Source organism: Sus scrofa, chromosome 5 (assembly GCF_054392235.1).
Source record: "Sus scrofa isolate SSC_HxYL_T2T_F1_AM1 chromosome 5, Sscrofa_HxYL_maternal_Yorkshire_Landrace_v2.0, whole genome shotgun sequence".
NCBI lineage: Eukaryota > Metazoa > Chordata > Mammalia > Artiodactyla > Suidae > Sus > Sus scrofa.
This window is the reverse complement of record NC_139387.1, coordinates 69,190,876-69,206,318: the sequence shown is the minus strand read 5'-3', so window position 1 is coordinate 69,206,318 and position 15,443 is coordinate 69,190,876. Positions and strand designations below refer to the sequence as shown.

Here is a 15,443-nt window from a genome sequence, read left to right as displayed (position 1 = left end):
TGTGTATATATACATACATATATACACACACACATACATATATATAATGTATGTGGTGTGGTTAGAGCGTCCTCCTTAAAGATGACACTTAAACAAAGACTTCAAGGAAGTGAAGGTGTGAAACATGCAAATTGCATAAATGGAAGTGTGTCCAGGTGTGTTTGAGAAAGAGTAAGGAGGCTAGTAAGGCTGGAATGGAATGACTGAGGGGAAGAGAGCAGGATATAAGTCAGAGGGTAGGAGGAGGAGGATGGGACACAGATCAGGTAGGGCCCCTAGGCTATTGCAAAGTTTTGTCTCTTGTTATGACTGAGATGAGTACTATTTTAAATATTTAGAGGATCACTTTAAAGATGGTTACTTTAGAGAATACATGGCGGGGATGGAGGCGCTCACAGTGAGCTATCATCTTCCACCTGTCAAAATGGCAATTATCAAAAGGAAAATTACAAGTCTTGGTGAGGATGTGGAGAAGAGGGAATCTTCTGGGACTGACAGGAATGTAAACTGGTACAGCCACTATGGAAGATAGTGTGGTGATTCTTCAAAAAATTAAAAATAGAATTACCATAAGATCCAGCAATTCCATTCCTGGGTATTTAACTGAAGAAAACAAGAATACTAATTTGAAAAGATATATGCACCCCTCTGTTTATTGTAGCACTATTTACAGTAGCCAAGATATGGAAGCGACCTAGGTGTCCACTGACAAATGGATGGATAAAGAGGATGTGGTATACATGTACAATAGAATATTACTCAGCCATACAAAAGAATGAAATCTTGCCATTTGTCACAGCATGCATGGACCTAGAGGATATTACGCTAAGTGAAATAAGGTAGACAGAGAAAAGCAAATACCATGTGATTTCACTTTCATGTGGAATCTGAAAAACAAGGAACAAATATAACAAATTGGAAACAGATTCATAGATATAGAGAACAGATGATTGCCATGGGGGAAGGGTGTGGGGAATTAGTGAAATAGGTGTGGGAGATTAGGAAGTACAATCTTCTACTTAGAAAATGAAATGGGTCATGAAGGTTAAATGTAAAACATAGGGAATATCATCAATAATATGGTAATAACTTTTTGTGGTGGCAGATGGTAAGTGGACTTATCATGGTGATCATTTTGTGATACATAGAAATATCAAGTCACTAGGTTGTGCATCTGGAACCAACATAGTATTATAGGTCATTTATACTTCAATTCAATATAACATTGCTTCATTTTCTTTAGTTTGACTTAAATCTGACTCTGTTCCCATTCTTCTAAGATTCCTAGTGAGAATTAATCTTAGTTTTTGTTAGAGCTTTCCCCATGTGAGGGTCTGTGGAGCAAAATATTTGGGAAGTTGCTTTAGTCTTTGCTTGAAACTGATCACTCCTGATATGGCCATGCCATTGTCCAACCTCTCAGCCACTTGGAGGTCTGGCTGCTTGGCTGCCTCTATGCTGTATTTGGACAAAAGACTATTTCCTGAGACTGGGAGCTCTGTGACCTAGAGTCTACCTCACACAGTCATTTAGAGATACTGCCTTTTACCCTGGATACAATAATGCAGGGGACCCCAGGTACCCACTGTCCTGGGTCCCATAAACCTCCACCCACCTCCTGGTTTTGAATATTTCCTTCCAGTGGGGCTTCTCCTCTAACCTCCCTGCAAAAGGCTTCTTTTTCCTTTTCCTCAGGAGCATGTAATTTGCCCAAGTAACCAGGGCTTTCACAAAGTTATCGTTAAGCACCCTCTGTTTCTAACCTTGAAAATTCTTAAGGCAAAAAGGACACAAGAACTTGGCTCCACTTTTGAAAAAGGGAAGAGAAAATACCAGAGGATAAGAATCAGCACAGATCACATTCCTTCTAAATCCTTTGCAGCAGTGAAACCAAAACACTTGTTAATATTTTAGTAAATTATTCTTCCATATTAGGAAAGGGAAAGTGCTGGGAAAACAGAGGTATCTTGTTTTTGGGGGAAAAGAAAAGTGAGCATGTGTAGGTTCAGTTAAGGTTTGTTTGTGTGAACTTTTTTGGGGAATAAAGAAAAAAGATAAAGGGAGGGGGAAGAGCAGGCTGGTCTTGATATTATTTGGGAAATTTCCATTTTCACATGGGAATCTCCATATCTCCATAACCTCACATAATTGAATAAAAACATGTAGAGATTTCTGTTGCTAGGCACCTAGGTTAGGATTTTCTTATACAACAGTGAATAAAATTACTCATCTCCCAATTTCTTCTTTGGTCCTTATTCAATAATGCCATTACTACCCACACATATAAATATTCTGTTTTTACAAGCAAAAGTATAGTTCTGGAAATCTGGAAATTATTTTTAATTTAAAAAAATTTTTATTGGAGTATAGTTGACTTACACTGTTGCCTTAGTTTCAGGTGCACAACAAACTGAATCAGTTATACACATACATATGTCCATTCTTTTTTTCCTATATAGGTTATTACAAACTATTGAGTAGGTTTCCCTCAAATTACCATAGGTTCTTATTAATCATCAATTTTATACAGTAGTGTGTATGTATTATTCCCATTCTCCTAATTCCTCTCTCTCTCCCATGGTTTCCTCTATGGTAACCATAAGATTGGTTTTGAAATCTGTGAGTTTATTTTATAAGTAAGTTCCTTCGTATCTTTTTTATTAGATCCCACAATAAGTGATGCCATATGATGTTTGTCTTCTTCTGTTTGATGTACTTCACTCAGTATGACAATCTCTAGTTCCATCCACGTTGCTGCAAATGACTTTATTTCATTCTTTTTTATGGCTGAGTTGTAATCCATAGTGTGTATATATATGTATGTATATGTGTGTGTATGTACACACACACACGCAACACCTTCTATATCTATTCCTCTGTCAGACATTTAGGTTGTTTCCATGTCTTGGCTATTGTGAATAGTCCTTCAATGAACATTGGGGTACATATATCTTTTGGAATTATGGCTTTCTCAGGAGTGGGATTGCTGGATCACACGTAGTTGTATATTTAGTTTTTTAAGTAAAGGAAATCTGGAATTTTAATCTGAGGATTCAATAAAGAGTACCAGCATTGAAACTAAACTTGCTTTCTTGGAGCAGTGAGATGTTAGGAAAATGTGCTGATCTCTGTTTTCTCTTTCCACCATCCCTTATGAAAAAAAATGAGTCAGCAGTACTTGATATCATGAGAAAGGGATCAAAATGCATAGTAATAAGTAGTACTATATGCATCATTTGAGGGAAGTGATTAGTACGCAGTTTCTTCTCTCTAGAAAACATGAAGATGGAATCGAAAAGTGGTCTGGATTAGGAAGAGAATTCTTAGACTTCTGGCTGACCTGACCTCCTGCCTTCCATCCTGTTGGCCTGTGTAATTCCTGTGATTGAGAAATCTCTTGTTTTGTACAAAATTCTTTCTCACATTCTAATTCAGATCTGTTGGATCATCTTCAAAGATTTTTTCCAAGTTTCCCATTGTGAAATACTGTGCCTTGTGATAGTGGGCTACAGTAAGGCCATAGAGAATGGTTTCTCACATGGCTTCTGGCTTTTTTTCTGGAACATTTTAGATAAAGTGAGATGTATGGAAAAATCTCTGAGGTGTTTAAAATGCCATGCAAATATAAAATCACATCAGTATTTGATTTTCCTACTAAAAAAAAGAGAGAAGAAAAGAAAACTCATGTAAAATTAAAAAATGAATGGACAAAATTCCTTCACAAGTATGTTGAGAAGTCTGTGACCAAAAGTACAGACTTGAAACAAAAGTGGGCTTCTGAATCAAGCGAATGTCAATTTCGCTCCTTTCCTTTTCCTAATGGCCCATTTACAGGATGCTGAAAACAGAGACGGAGATCCACAGTAAGACTGTAAATGAGAGATGACACCATCAGGTTGATGGAGATGGTTTTTGTAAATCAACCCAACTGAATGAAGAATTATACAGACATGAAGTTGAAACAGCAGAGGGCACAGCAGCCCAGAACATTGAGGTGTAGAGTTTGAAGCCATTGTTTTGGGCAGAATAGATTCTACTCATGGCTTGCTCTTTCTGGTGACCAGCCTGCACCCTGAAGCTATCCAGGAGCCCACCCAAAGTTGCCTCATTAGAAGAAAAGACCTCCTATCACCTAAAAGATTGCAATGGATTTAGGAACTTTGTATCAGGAACTAGGGTCAAAGACCAAATATTTGAACAAAAGATAACTCCTAGTACTCTTATCACTTAGGATATTACAAGGGTTGGGACCTCTGTGACAGGAACCAGGGGCAGTGATCTATATACAGGTCTTCAGATGGGTATAAACTATGCTTGAGGAACTGCAGTTAAGGTAGATGACCCCAGTGAGTCTCATCTGTACTTGGACCTAATTTACATGACAAGATCCTGGATTTTAAGCCTGAGGCTATTGTCATTATATGCCAAGCATCAAATATTGGAAGGCAGCATGGCTAGAGGTGATTCCTCAATAAACCATGCCTTCCTTCATGGCCTTATATAATTCCCTCCCCTTGAATTCGACCTTGCCCTACCTATTACTTGCTTTTGGAAACAGGTCAACAATGGAAGTGATACTAAGTGACTTCCAAGGCTAGGTCCTAGGAGACTTTTCAGTTTCTGCCTTAGTTCCCTGGAATGCTTGTACTTGGGACCCTCTGTTTCGGAATCCTGCTGCCATGCTGTGAGACTCCTGAACTATCTGGAAAGGATGTGTGTTGACACTCTGGTCAACATTTCTAGATAAGCCACCAGGGGATGGCCAGCATGAACTATGTGCTCCATGGGGAGCTATTTTGGACACCTAGTCCAGCTGAATCTTCAGAGGACCATAGCGCTAGTCAACATCTAACATCAACTGCAAGGGAGAACCAAAGCGAATACTGCCCTGTAGAGTGAACCCAGCCAAACCATAGAACCACAAGAGAAAAACAATAAATTGTTGTTTTAATTCATTGCACTCTAGATTTATAACTGGAACACATAGCTACTTGACTTGTAGTAGAGGCTGGCTAGTTCTACACCAAATTTCTTTCCCTTTCCTCCTGAATACACTGATAGACTGACTGTCTCATCATGTGACTGAATTCTGGCTAATGGAGTATAAGTAAATGTGATGTACATCATATCCAGGTTTGGCACATTTAAACTTCCTATGGGCACCTTCACTTTCTTTTATTCTTTGCTTGCTGGATGAGTATGCTTTAGAAGTGACACACTGAAAATGACAAAGCCTCCATCTGCTTGGGTTACTGTGCTTTTTCACTGAGTTTTAGAGTTTCACTGAGTTTAGAGCTGTTATAGCAGCTCATGTAAAATCAACTAAATACACAACTGGAAAAAATTGGCAATATTTTCTTTTGCATTTTACTTTTATGTTCATAAGTGAGATTGATATTTAATTTTCTTCTCTTTATTATAATCCTTATGATATTAAACTCTTTTTTTTTGGAAAAAGGAAGGATTTATTATTATTTGCAGCAAGTAAGGAGAATGCTAAGGATCTTTCCCAAACAGCATCTCTGATATTAAACTCTAAAGTGATTGTATGGGTATTCTTCTTCTGCTTTCTCAATAGCCTTTTTAGGATAGGGATTATCATTTCCTTGAAAGCTTGGTAAAGCTTTTCGGTAAAATACAAAATTATTTTTACAAGTCTTTTGTAAGTGAAGGAATACTCTTTACTCCTAATTCACTTTCTTTTAAGGTCACTGGTTTATTCAATTTTTCAAAATAATCTAATGTTAGTTTTGATAATTTGTACAATTTTCATTCTTCTAGGGTACTGTCTTTTTTTCGGCTAGGCTTTCAATTTACTACGTTATTAATGTTTAGAATACTGACTTTTTGTTTTTGTAATTATATCATTTTGTTGGCTTCTGTTTTATTAATTTCTGTTTTTCACAACTTCTCTGTCAATGTTTTCTTTTTTTTTTCCATTTTTCTAGGTTTTTTTCTCATGCATTCCAACCATTTAACAATCTTGATTTTTCAATTCATATAGTTAGTTAAGGTTTGTAAAATACTTCTATGTGTATCAGGTATTTAAACAAATGAACTAGGTATTTTGATATATTATGTTTCAATTTTTATTCAATAGTAAATTATTGGTAACTTTCATTGTTTTTTTTTAAGTTTTTATGATGGAGAATTTCAAACGTACATAAAATTAGACAAAGTAATGTAATGAATCCAAATATATCCACAGTGTTATATGAACATAATAAACTACTAGAGTCACAATACCCAGTTCTAATGGCCAACAATCTGTGTCCACTCTTGCCTTACCTACATCCCATCCACATTCCCATCTACTTTCTTCACCAATTCACCTTTCCTACTATCATTGTGAAGCAAATAAATATTTCAGTATGTATTTCCAAAAGAAAAGAAAACACACACATTATTTTATTATACATAAACATTTAGCAAAAGTATTTTAATATCATGAATATTCAAATATCCAGCCAGTGCACATTTATAACTTTTTTGTGAAAATGTCATGATGTTTTTCAAAAAACTGTCTTTGGAATCAAGATCAAAATTAGGTTTATACATTATGATTGATTGATATACTTTTTCAATCTCTTTAATTCCGTAGGCTTGCTCTCCTCTCTTTCTGAGACAGTTATTTGTTAGAGAAATTGAATTGCTTGTCAGTTTTCCACAGTAGGAATTTTGTAAATTATATGCTCATGATATAACTTAACACTTTTATTACTTTCTGTACACATAGAATCTACAATATGAGTTCAAATGACTCCAAACTGTACATCTTAAATATTTTTATAGTCAGCACCTTCCATCTGAAAGAACAATTCTGTGAAAGTGAGGTCTGTGGTTTCAGTGTCTAATCAAATCATGCTTTTTAGTGACTACTTATTGTATTTATGACTGTTATTGACTCAATGAAAAACACTATTTCAAGAATGTAGGGTACATGAATGAAAAAATATATTAATCTATTATAACTGTAAGTTACCTTAAGGAATGGAAGGGTAGCATTTAATAGGAAGGGCAAGGCAAAGATATCAGGGAGAGACTGAAATAAAAAACAGATTCTTGAGCAAGGGACTTGGAGGGAGACTTACGGTTTTGCAGAATCTGAGACATTGGCAGAAAATAGGGAGAGGAGAAACAGCATGAGACGCGAATGAAGAAATCTGTCTCTCTCCATAGCGAGGAGTAAATCGCAGGTATCGTTTCTCCCTGCCTGCTGCCTGCTCTCTGAGACATTTCAGATTTACCAGGTGTTATATGTGGCTGCTATTTGCAAACAAGCTCCACCCAAAATAGAGTTCACAGCTGGGCACAGATTCTCCTGAAAGGGTTGATGCTCTCAGTGATTGCCTCATTACCCTCAAGGCTAAACTCTGACAGGCTCTGAAGAATTTCCAGAGGATAACATTTACATTCTAGTAAGAATGACCTTTCTTTGACTTTGATAGCAGAGCTCCTGATGAGGGACTTTTAACTCACCTTTCTTTAACTCCTTCAAAATTCTTATCAGCAGGTTTCAAAGAAAGTTGCCTTTAAAGGTCACAAAACATGTCACTATGCGGTAACTTCCTGAAGGCAGATTCATTTCTGGGACCGAGTGAGGTATAACTTTAGGGGGACTTCTTGACAGTGGATTGAGTAAGAGGCCCTGAGAGAAGATAATTCAAAAAAAGTGCCTATGCTTCGCTAAAATTGCAGGTGTGCCTTACCTCCAGCACTCTCTCCTGGCCTTGCTCAAGCTGCAGGCAAGCCCTACTCGCAGCACTTTCCCTCTGTGTCATTAAAGCTGCAGATGCTCCCCATCCCCCATGTTCTCCTGCAGCCTTGCTAAGGTTGGGAGGTAAGCACAGTCTGCACTTACCATGCACCTAGTTTGGTGGCCAGAGGGACTAACATTCCCAGTCCCCTCCTCCCCCCAGGTCTCTAACAATTGGAAAGACAGTTCTAGGCAGGCTACCACATCTAGATGGTGCACAGAAAGCAGAATGAAACATAATTCCAGTCTGCCTGTGAAAAAGAGATTCTCTTGTCCAGGAGCTTCAACCTGAGAGACAGGCTTCAGCCCTTCATCTAGGACTACAGATATACTCGTAGGGAACTTGGGTGGGAAGACACCATCTTTGCACTCTCCCCTGGCCTTGCCTCAGCTTGCTTATACGGATATATATAAGTCCATTTTTTGCAACTGTTACCCAGGGGATTACTGTCCCCCACCCCGACCCAGATCTCCTGGCCTGGAAGTCGGCAGGGTCTACCACTGCAGACCACAAGATTATATGTATTTACATATTTTAAAAGCTGCTGCGTGAAGACCTGGCTTTCAGTGAGCCTGAAACTAGGTCACTCTTTTGGAACACTGACAAGCCTTGAAATACTCTCAACACTGAGATCTATTAAGAATAAAGCCAGCTACTTAGGCGATCACAAAGGTTTGAGAGACACCAAGAGCTAGGGCAAGGATCAATGATAAGTTTCATCTCCTACACAACAAGGTCACTCCTTTAAGACTGGGAGAGTTAATAGTTTCATTTACTACATAGAGACCCAGGAGAGTTAATAGTTTCATTTACTACATAGAGACTCAAACAGAGTCAAGCAAAATGAAACAGAGGAAGATATTTCAAAGGAAAGAAGACAACAAAACTTTAGAGAAATACCCTAATAAAATGGAGATAAGTAATCTATCTAACAAAGAGTTCAAAGTCATAGTCAGAATATGGTCCCTGAACGTGGGAAAGAATGGATAAACACAGTGAGAACTTCAGCAAAGAGATGGATAATATGAGAAAGTACCAAGCAGAAATCACAGAGCTGAAGAATAAAGTAACTGAACTGAAAATATGCTCGAGGGGATCAAGGAAAGACTAGGTGAAACAGAAGATCAGAGCAGTGGCCCAAAAGGCAGTAGAATGCACCCAAATAGAGCAGCAAAGAGAAAAAAAAATTAAAAAGATAGTTTAAGGAACCTATGGAACAACATCAAGTAGAATAACATTCACATGATAGGAGTCCCAGAAGGAGAAGAGAGAGAGAAAGAGGCAGAAAATTTATCTGAGAAATAATGGCTAAAAACATACCTAACCTGGAGGAGGAAACAGATATCCAGGTACAGGAAGCACAGAAAGTTTTGTATAAGATGAACTCAAAGACATCTATACCGTGACACATTATAATTAAAGTATCAAAAGTTAAAGAGAGAATCTTAAAACAGCAAGAGAAAAGCAACTTGTTATATCCAAAGGAACCCTCATAAAACTATCACCAGAGTTTTTAGCAGAAAACTGCAGGCCAGAAGTGAGTGGCATGATATATTCAAAATTGTGAAGGAAAAAACCTTCGACCAAGAAACTATCCAGCAAGGTCAGCATTTAGAATTGAAGGAGAGAAATAAAGCACTCCACTTTCCACTGAAGCAAAAGCCACTAAACCAGTTTTATAAGAAATGTTAAAGGGACTTCTTTAAGCTGAAAAAAAAAAAAAAACGGTATTTACTAATAACTGGAAAACATGTAAGTAAAAATCTCACTGGTAGAGGCAAGTGTATAGTAAAGTTTGTAGGTTCACCACTTATAAAGCTAGTATGAAAATTCCTACAAGGGAAAAGAGCAAGAGAAGAAGCAAGAAAAAAGAAGAACTATAAAAGCAGCAAGCAAAAAGCAAAATTTTTAAAACTTCATGAAACGTAATATAAAATATACTAATGCAAAGCTAAATTTTGTGTTTCTCTTTGTTAAATGGCATTTTGGTTTTAGAAATAAAATGGTGGCCATCTATTTGGAATATAATTGTTACTATTTTCAGTGAAGCTGAGAGAAGTCCTTTTTATTTCTCTATGCTATATCTAACCCTCAACTTTGTAGATTTTGCTCTTGACAAAGGTTCAGATTATTAGTTATTTTCCATTGCAGTATTCATAGTGGTTTTTCAATGTTGCACCAGAATATTTTTCTCTGCTTTGTTATAGCTTTATCATGATGTTATAATTTTTTTTTGACTGCACCTGTAGCACGTGGAGGTTCCTGGTCCAGGGGTTGAAAACGCACCACACTGGTGACCTGAGACGCTGCAGTGATGATGCCAGATCCTTAACCCACTACGTCACAAGAGAACACCCACAACCATGTTATCTTCTTTTATGTTACTTTTAAAATATTTTATCACTTTATTAAACAACAGGTAACAAAGGATTGTTTCACCTATTTAATATGGATACCAGTTGCAACTTGGTGAGTCTCCTTTTCCTTCCAAGATTGAATCCTACATTAAAAAAATTTGAATTCAGGGTATTTTTTACTGTATTTATTAACTAGCTCATTAGTGGTGTAAGAGCTGCACGGGGAGAATGATCAAATTGGAAGATACACTTAGCCTTCCCTATGTTAATTTTGTGTAGGTAGAATGTTATTGATATAAGTATTTCAGAAATTGTACCATTTATGTGAGGGCTCTGGAAATTTGTCAATGTCTTCCTTGTTTGTACTCTTTCTCTTAAGAAAACATTGACCACAACAATGAAATAGCTGTGCATTGTACGCCTGCAGAAAACTTTACCCTCCTTTATTGTGATGTTGTTCCTGTAAAAAGTTAATTAATTTTACTATCAAGCAGATGTCTGCTTCTTGATGCTTGCTGAAGACTTCTGGAAACTAGTCCACTAGATACTGTGAACTTTGTTACTGCAAAGAACAGACTCTTGGATTCAGTTTTCTGAGCTGTCACTCCTGAGACAATTTTCAGACTGTGAAAGTGTATCAAGACAGTATTTCCATGACTCTTTTTACTTTAGAAGTAAATATACCTCATGAAAGAAGAATGTTTACCTAAAATCAAGCAGAACAAGAATTACTAGGATTGAATGGAATAGAGCACCCAAAAATAAACCCACACACCTACTGTCAATTAATCTTCGACAAAGAAGGCAAGAATACACAATGGAGAAGAGACAGTGTCCTCAGCAAGTGGTGGTGGGAAAGCTGGACAACCACATGTAAATCAATGAAGTTAGAACAATGCTTCACACTATACACAAAAGTAAACTCAAAGTGGCTTAAAGACTTAAATACGGCTACAAACTCATGGAGGCCTACATGGCTGATGAATCCTTCTGCATAACCTATAAAAAAATTGCTACAACTACCACTCCCTTTTTTAAAATTCAAGAAGAACCTTTGAAGAGGGGAGAAAAATGATCAGAAACTCACATAAGGTAAAAATGAGGAGTAGCCCATTCTTTCAACACAACCTGGGAGCAAGGACCACCTGAGTAATGTCTAGCAGAATAGACATAGTTCATCTCATAATTTAATACAGATTTAAGGCTCCAGACTTAGTGAAGTTTCTTGTTAATTTTTGCAGGCACACATGCAAATTATTTCTGTCCAGTGGAACAGATAACCCCAAAGATTTTACATCATGTTCTACATTACTCAGTTTTATATCTAACCCAGCTTCTTTTCCCTTTTCTTTTTCTTTTTTTCTTTTTCAGCTGCACTCGCAGCATGCTGAAATTTCCCGGCCAGCGATCAAACCTGGGGCATATCAGTGACCTGAGCTGCTGAAGTGACCATGCCAGATCCTTAACCCTTTGAGCCACATGGAAACTCCTTTTTTTTGTTGTTGTTTTTTTGCAACCCATCATTCTTATCCTACCAGTTTTTTGCTCAGTTGTCTGTTAAGTATCCTAGCCTTTCGAATACTCTGTGAACTAATTATAACATCTTACTGGTTACTTTATTAATTAATAGCTTAAATAAAATGTTTGACTACTGTTCATTTTGTATTTGTCTGAGAATATAAGTTTTCCTTATAAGGAAAAAAATATATTTTCCTTTTGAAAATTATACCTTGACAATAATTTATCAAAATAAGAAGCCATATTTAATAATATCTATCTTTGAATCCCAGTTTTAATGATAAAATATTACATAGAAAAATTGCTCCTGGAGTTCCTGTCCTGGCTCAGTGGTTAACGAATCCAACTAGGAACCATGAGGTTGTGGGTTCGATCCCTGGCCTCGGTCAGTGGGTTAAGGATACGATGTTGTCGTGAGTGTGGTGTAGGTCGCAGACGCGGCTTGGATCCCGCGTTGCTGTGGTTCTGGCATAGACTGGCGGCCACAGCTCCGATTCGACTCCTAGCCTGGGAACCTCCATATGCCACAGGTGTGGCCCTAAAAAAGGCAAAAAGACAAAAAAAAGAAAAAAAAAAAGAAAGAAAGAAAGAAAAAGTGCTCTTTTACTTTACACAATTTGACAAAAGGCATTCTCTTTTATTTCAGTCTTTTCTTTTTTTATGTCTGATAACAAGAAGCAATCTAATTTTATACTCAGCTACTCAGTGCCTGTTAAGAGGGAATTCTTAAGAGGGGGTCAAGTGCTATCCAAATGTGCTGATGATGAATGTCTTTTGTATGGTTTATATATTAACAGACTTTGAGTAATCAAAGGCCACTTATTGGACATGACAAGTTTTGTTTTGTCAGACTAAGTAAACATTACATCTTGGAAGAGATTTTTCTCAAGCACCACTTTGTTTAACAATAACTTGAATTCTTGCAGAACTTTGCCTTGACTATTCTTTATTTTAATATGATCTCATTAATTCTGATTCCTAAGTTGTATAACAAAGGTGGTCTGAGAATATTAAGTGAAAAACATGAAGATATTTCGCACACTATTGCTTTTTAAATAACCGTGACTTCTTTATACTTTATACAACTCAATATCAAAAAACAAACAATCTGATTTTTTAAAAAAGGCAGAAGACCTGAATAAACATTTCTCCAAAGGAGACATATAAATGGACAGGAGACACCATGAAAAGATGCTCAACCTCATTTTTATCAGAGAAAAGCAAATCAAAACCACAAAGAGATGTCATCTCACACCTGTCAGAATGACTATCCTCAAAAACACAACAAATGTTGGCAAGGATGTGAAGAAAGTGCCACCATAGTACACTATTGCTGGGTGCTGGTCTAACTACTATGGAGAATAGGATGGAGGTTCCTCAAAAAAATTAAAAAAAGAATGATCTTATGATCAAGCAGTTCCACCTCTGGGTATTGATCCAAAGTAAACAAAAACACTAATTTGAAAAGGTATATTTATTTAAATGTTCATTGCAGCATCAACAATTGACCAATTATGGAAACAATTTAAATGTCCATTGATACAAGAATGATAAATAAGATGTGGTATATATACACAAAGGACTATTACTCAGACATAAAAAAGAATAAAATCTTGTCATTTTGATAACATGGGTGGACTTTGATGGTAGTATGCTAAGCAAAATAAATCAGACAGAGAAAGACAAGAGCTGTATGATCTCATGTGCAGAATCTACAACCAAAGGAAATGGACAAACAAAATAGAAGAGATTCAGAGATATGAAGAGCAAACTGGTGGTTTCCAGGGGGAGAATGGGTTAAGGGGTTGGTGAAACAGGTGTAAGGGATTCATTGGTACAAAATTCACTACAAAATTAATAAATCATTGGGATATAATACACAGCATAAGGAGCATAACATAATACTGTAATCATATTGTATGGTAACAGATATTACTAGAATTATGGTGGTGATCAGTTTGTAATATATTTAAATGTCAAATCATTATGTTGTACACCTGAAACTAACACGTACATCAATTATACTTCAATTAAGAAAAGAAGGATCTTCAATAATACTTCTACTTGGTATCAAATACTAATCAAACATTCTTTGAAAGGATATACCAGAACAGATTAAAATCTATAAATCAGCCTTTTTGCCTACATGTGTATTGAAATCTAGCAACATTCATGACTCATAGATTTATTTGTATTATGAATCATTTTATTTTTCTTATGACCACAGGAAAAATAAACCTAAATTCTTCCTGGAGAACTTTAACACCAAGAAGGAATTCATCTTTTTTGAGATAAGCTACAAGAATGGCAGAGGGCCAGAGGTGAAAAATTGGATCTGTATGTCAGATTTTGCTTGTTTGTTTTAAATTATGGAAAAAGACATTTTTCATTGTTAAATTAAATGGTGTTGAAATATGTATGCATTCTTCTTGCTCCACCTGATTATTGGGGATCTGCTCAATTATTTGTCTGATTTAAAAGAATGAACTAAGTAAACTGGACTAGTGAATGAAAATGTGTCACTTTAATTGGACTTTAAGGTCGTCTCCTAGAATTGCCATAACAAAGTACTACAGGCTTGGTGGCTTAAAATAGCAGAAATTTATTCTCTCACAGTTCTGTTGGCTAGAAGTCCAAAATCAAGATATTGTCAGGCTGTCCTGCTTTCAAATGTTCTAAGGGAGAATCTGTTTGATGCCTTTCTCTTAGCTTCTTTGCCAGCAATGCATGGTGTTTCTTCCTCTGCCTGCATCACCACATGTATGACAGTGTCTTCCTGCTGTGTGTGTCTGTCTCCATGTGTGGTCTCTTCTTGTAGGACAATAGTCATATTGGGTTAAGGGCCTATCCCACTCCAGTATGACCTCATTTAAAAAAAATTTTTTTTTTGGTCTTTTTTGTCTTTTTAGGGCTGCACCCATGGCATATGGAGGTTCCCAGGCTAGGGGGCTAATCGGAGCGGTAGCTGCTGGCCTATGCCACAGCCACAGCAATGCCAGATCTGAGCTGAGTCTGTGATCTACACCACAGCTCACGGCAACACCGGATCCTTAACCCACTGAGCAAGGGAACACACAACCTCATGGTTCCTAGTTGGATTCGTTTCCACTGTGCCATGATGGGAACTCCAAGGATGACCTCATTTTAACTTACATTTTAATTACATCTGCAAAGACGTCTACTATATTTCCAAATTAGGTCATATTCACTGGAACTAGGGATTAAGATGTCACTATATTTTTTGAGGGGACACAATTCAACCTAGAAAGGAGATAATTTGTACTTATCCTTTAGATGATTGCTCACAGCTAGTTTTGAAAACCAGAGACAGTCATTTCCCTTTTAGATCTCAGTAAACGTATACAATTACAAGTTTTGCTTAAAGTTATAATAAATAACCAACATTCCTTCTTCTCATATAAAAAAGTATGAAAATCTTGAATTCCTGTGTGGCTCAGTGGGTTAAACACCTGACTAATATCCATGAGGATGCAGGTTGATCCCTGGCCTCACTCAGTGGGTTAAAGATCCAGCATTGCTGTGAGCTGTGGTGTAGGATGTAGATGCAACTTAGATCCTGCGTTGCTGTGGCTGTGGACTGTGGCATAGGCCTGCAGCTGTAGCTCTGATTTGATCTCTAGCCTGAGAACTTTCATATGCCACAGATGTAGCCCTAAAAAAAAAAAAACATTAAAAAAAGCATGACAATCTTTTTAATAAATTATTTGTGAAATGTTAAGCAATTCAAGACAGGTTTGAGTGCAAATGATCTTTCTAGCTCATTTCCTCTACCGGTCTATACTAAAACCCC

At 36.9% G+C, this 15,443-nt stretch overlaps 1 protein-coding gene across 1 annotated transcript in view; it reads right to left on the bottom strand.

The window, feature by feature from the left end:
• The window catches only part of A2M (alpha-2-macroglobulin), a 77,150-nt gene extending 69,921 nt beyond the window's left edge, over window positions 1-7,229 (bottom strand). The window contains exon 1 of the mRNA XM_021092376.2: window positions 7,092-7,229. Within this exon, the coding sequence (XP_020948035.2) occupies window positions 7,092-7,177 (86 nt within the window). The 5' untranslated portion in view covers window positions 7,178-7,229. The remainder of the gene's footprint in view (window positions 1-7,091) is intronic.
• Between the last annotated feature and the right edge of the window lie 8,214 nt (window positions 7,230-15,443).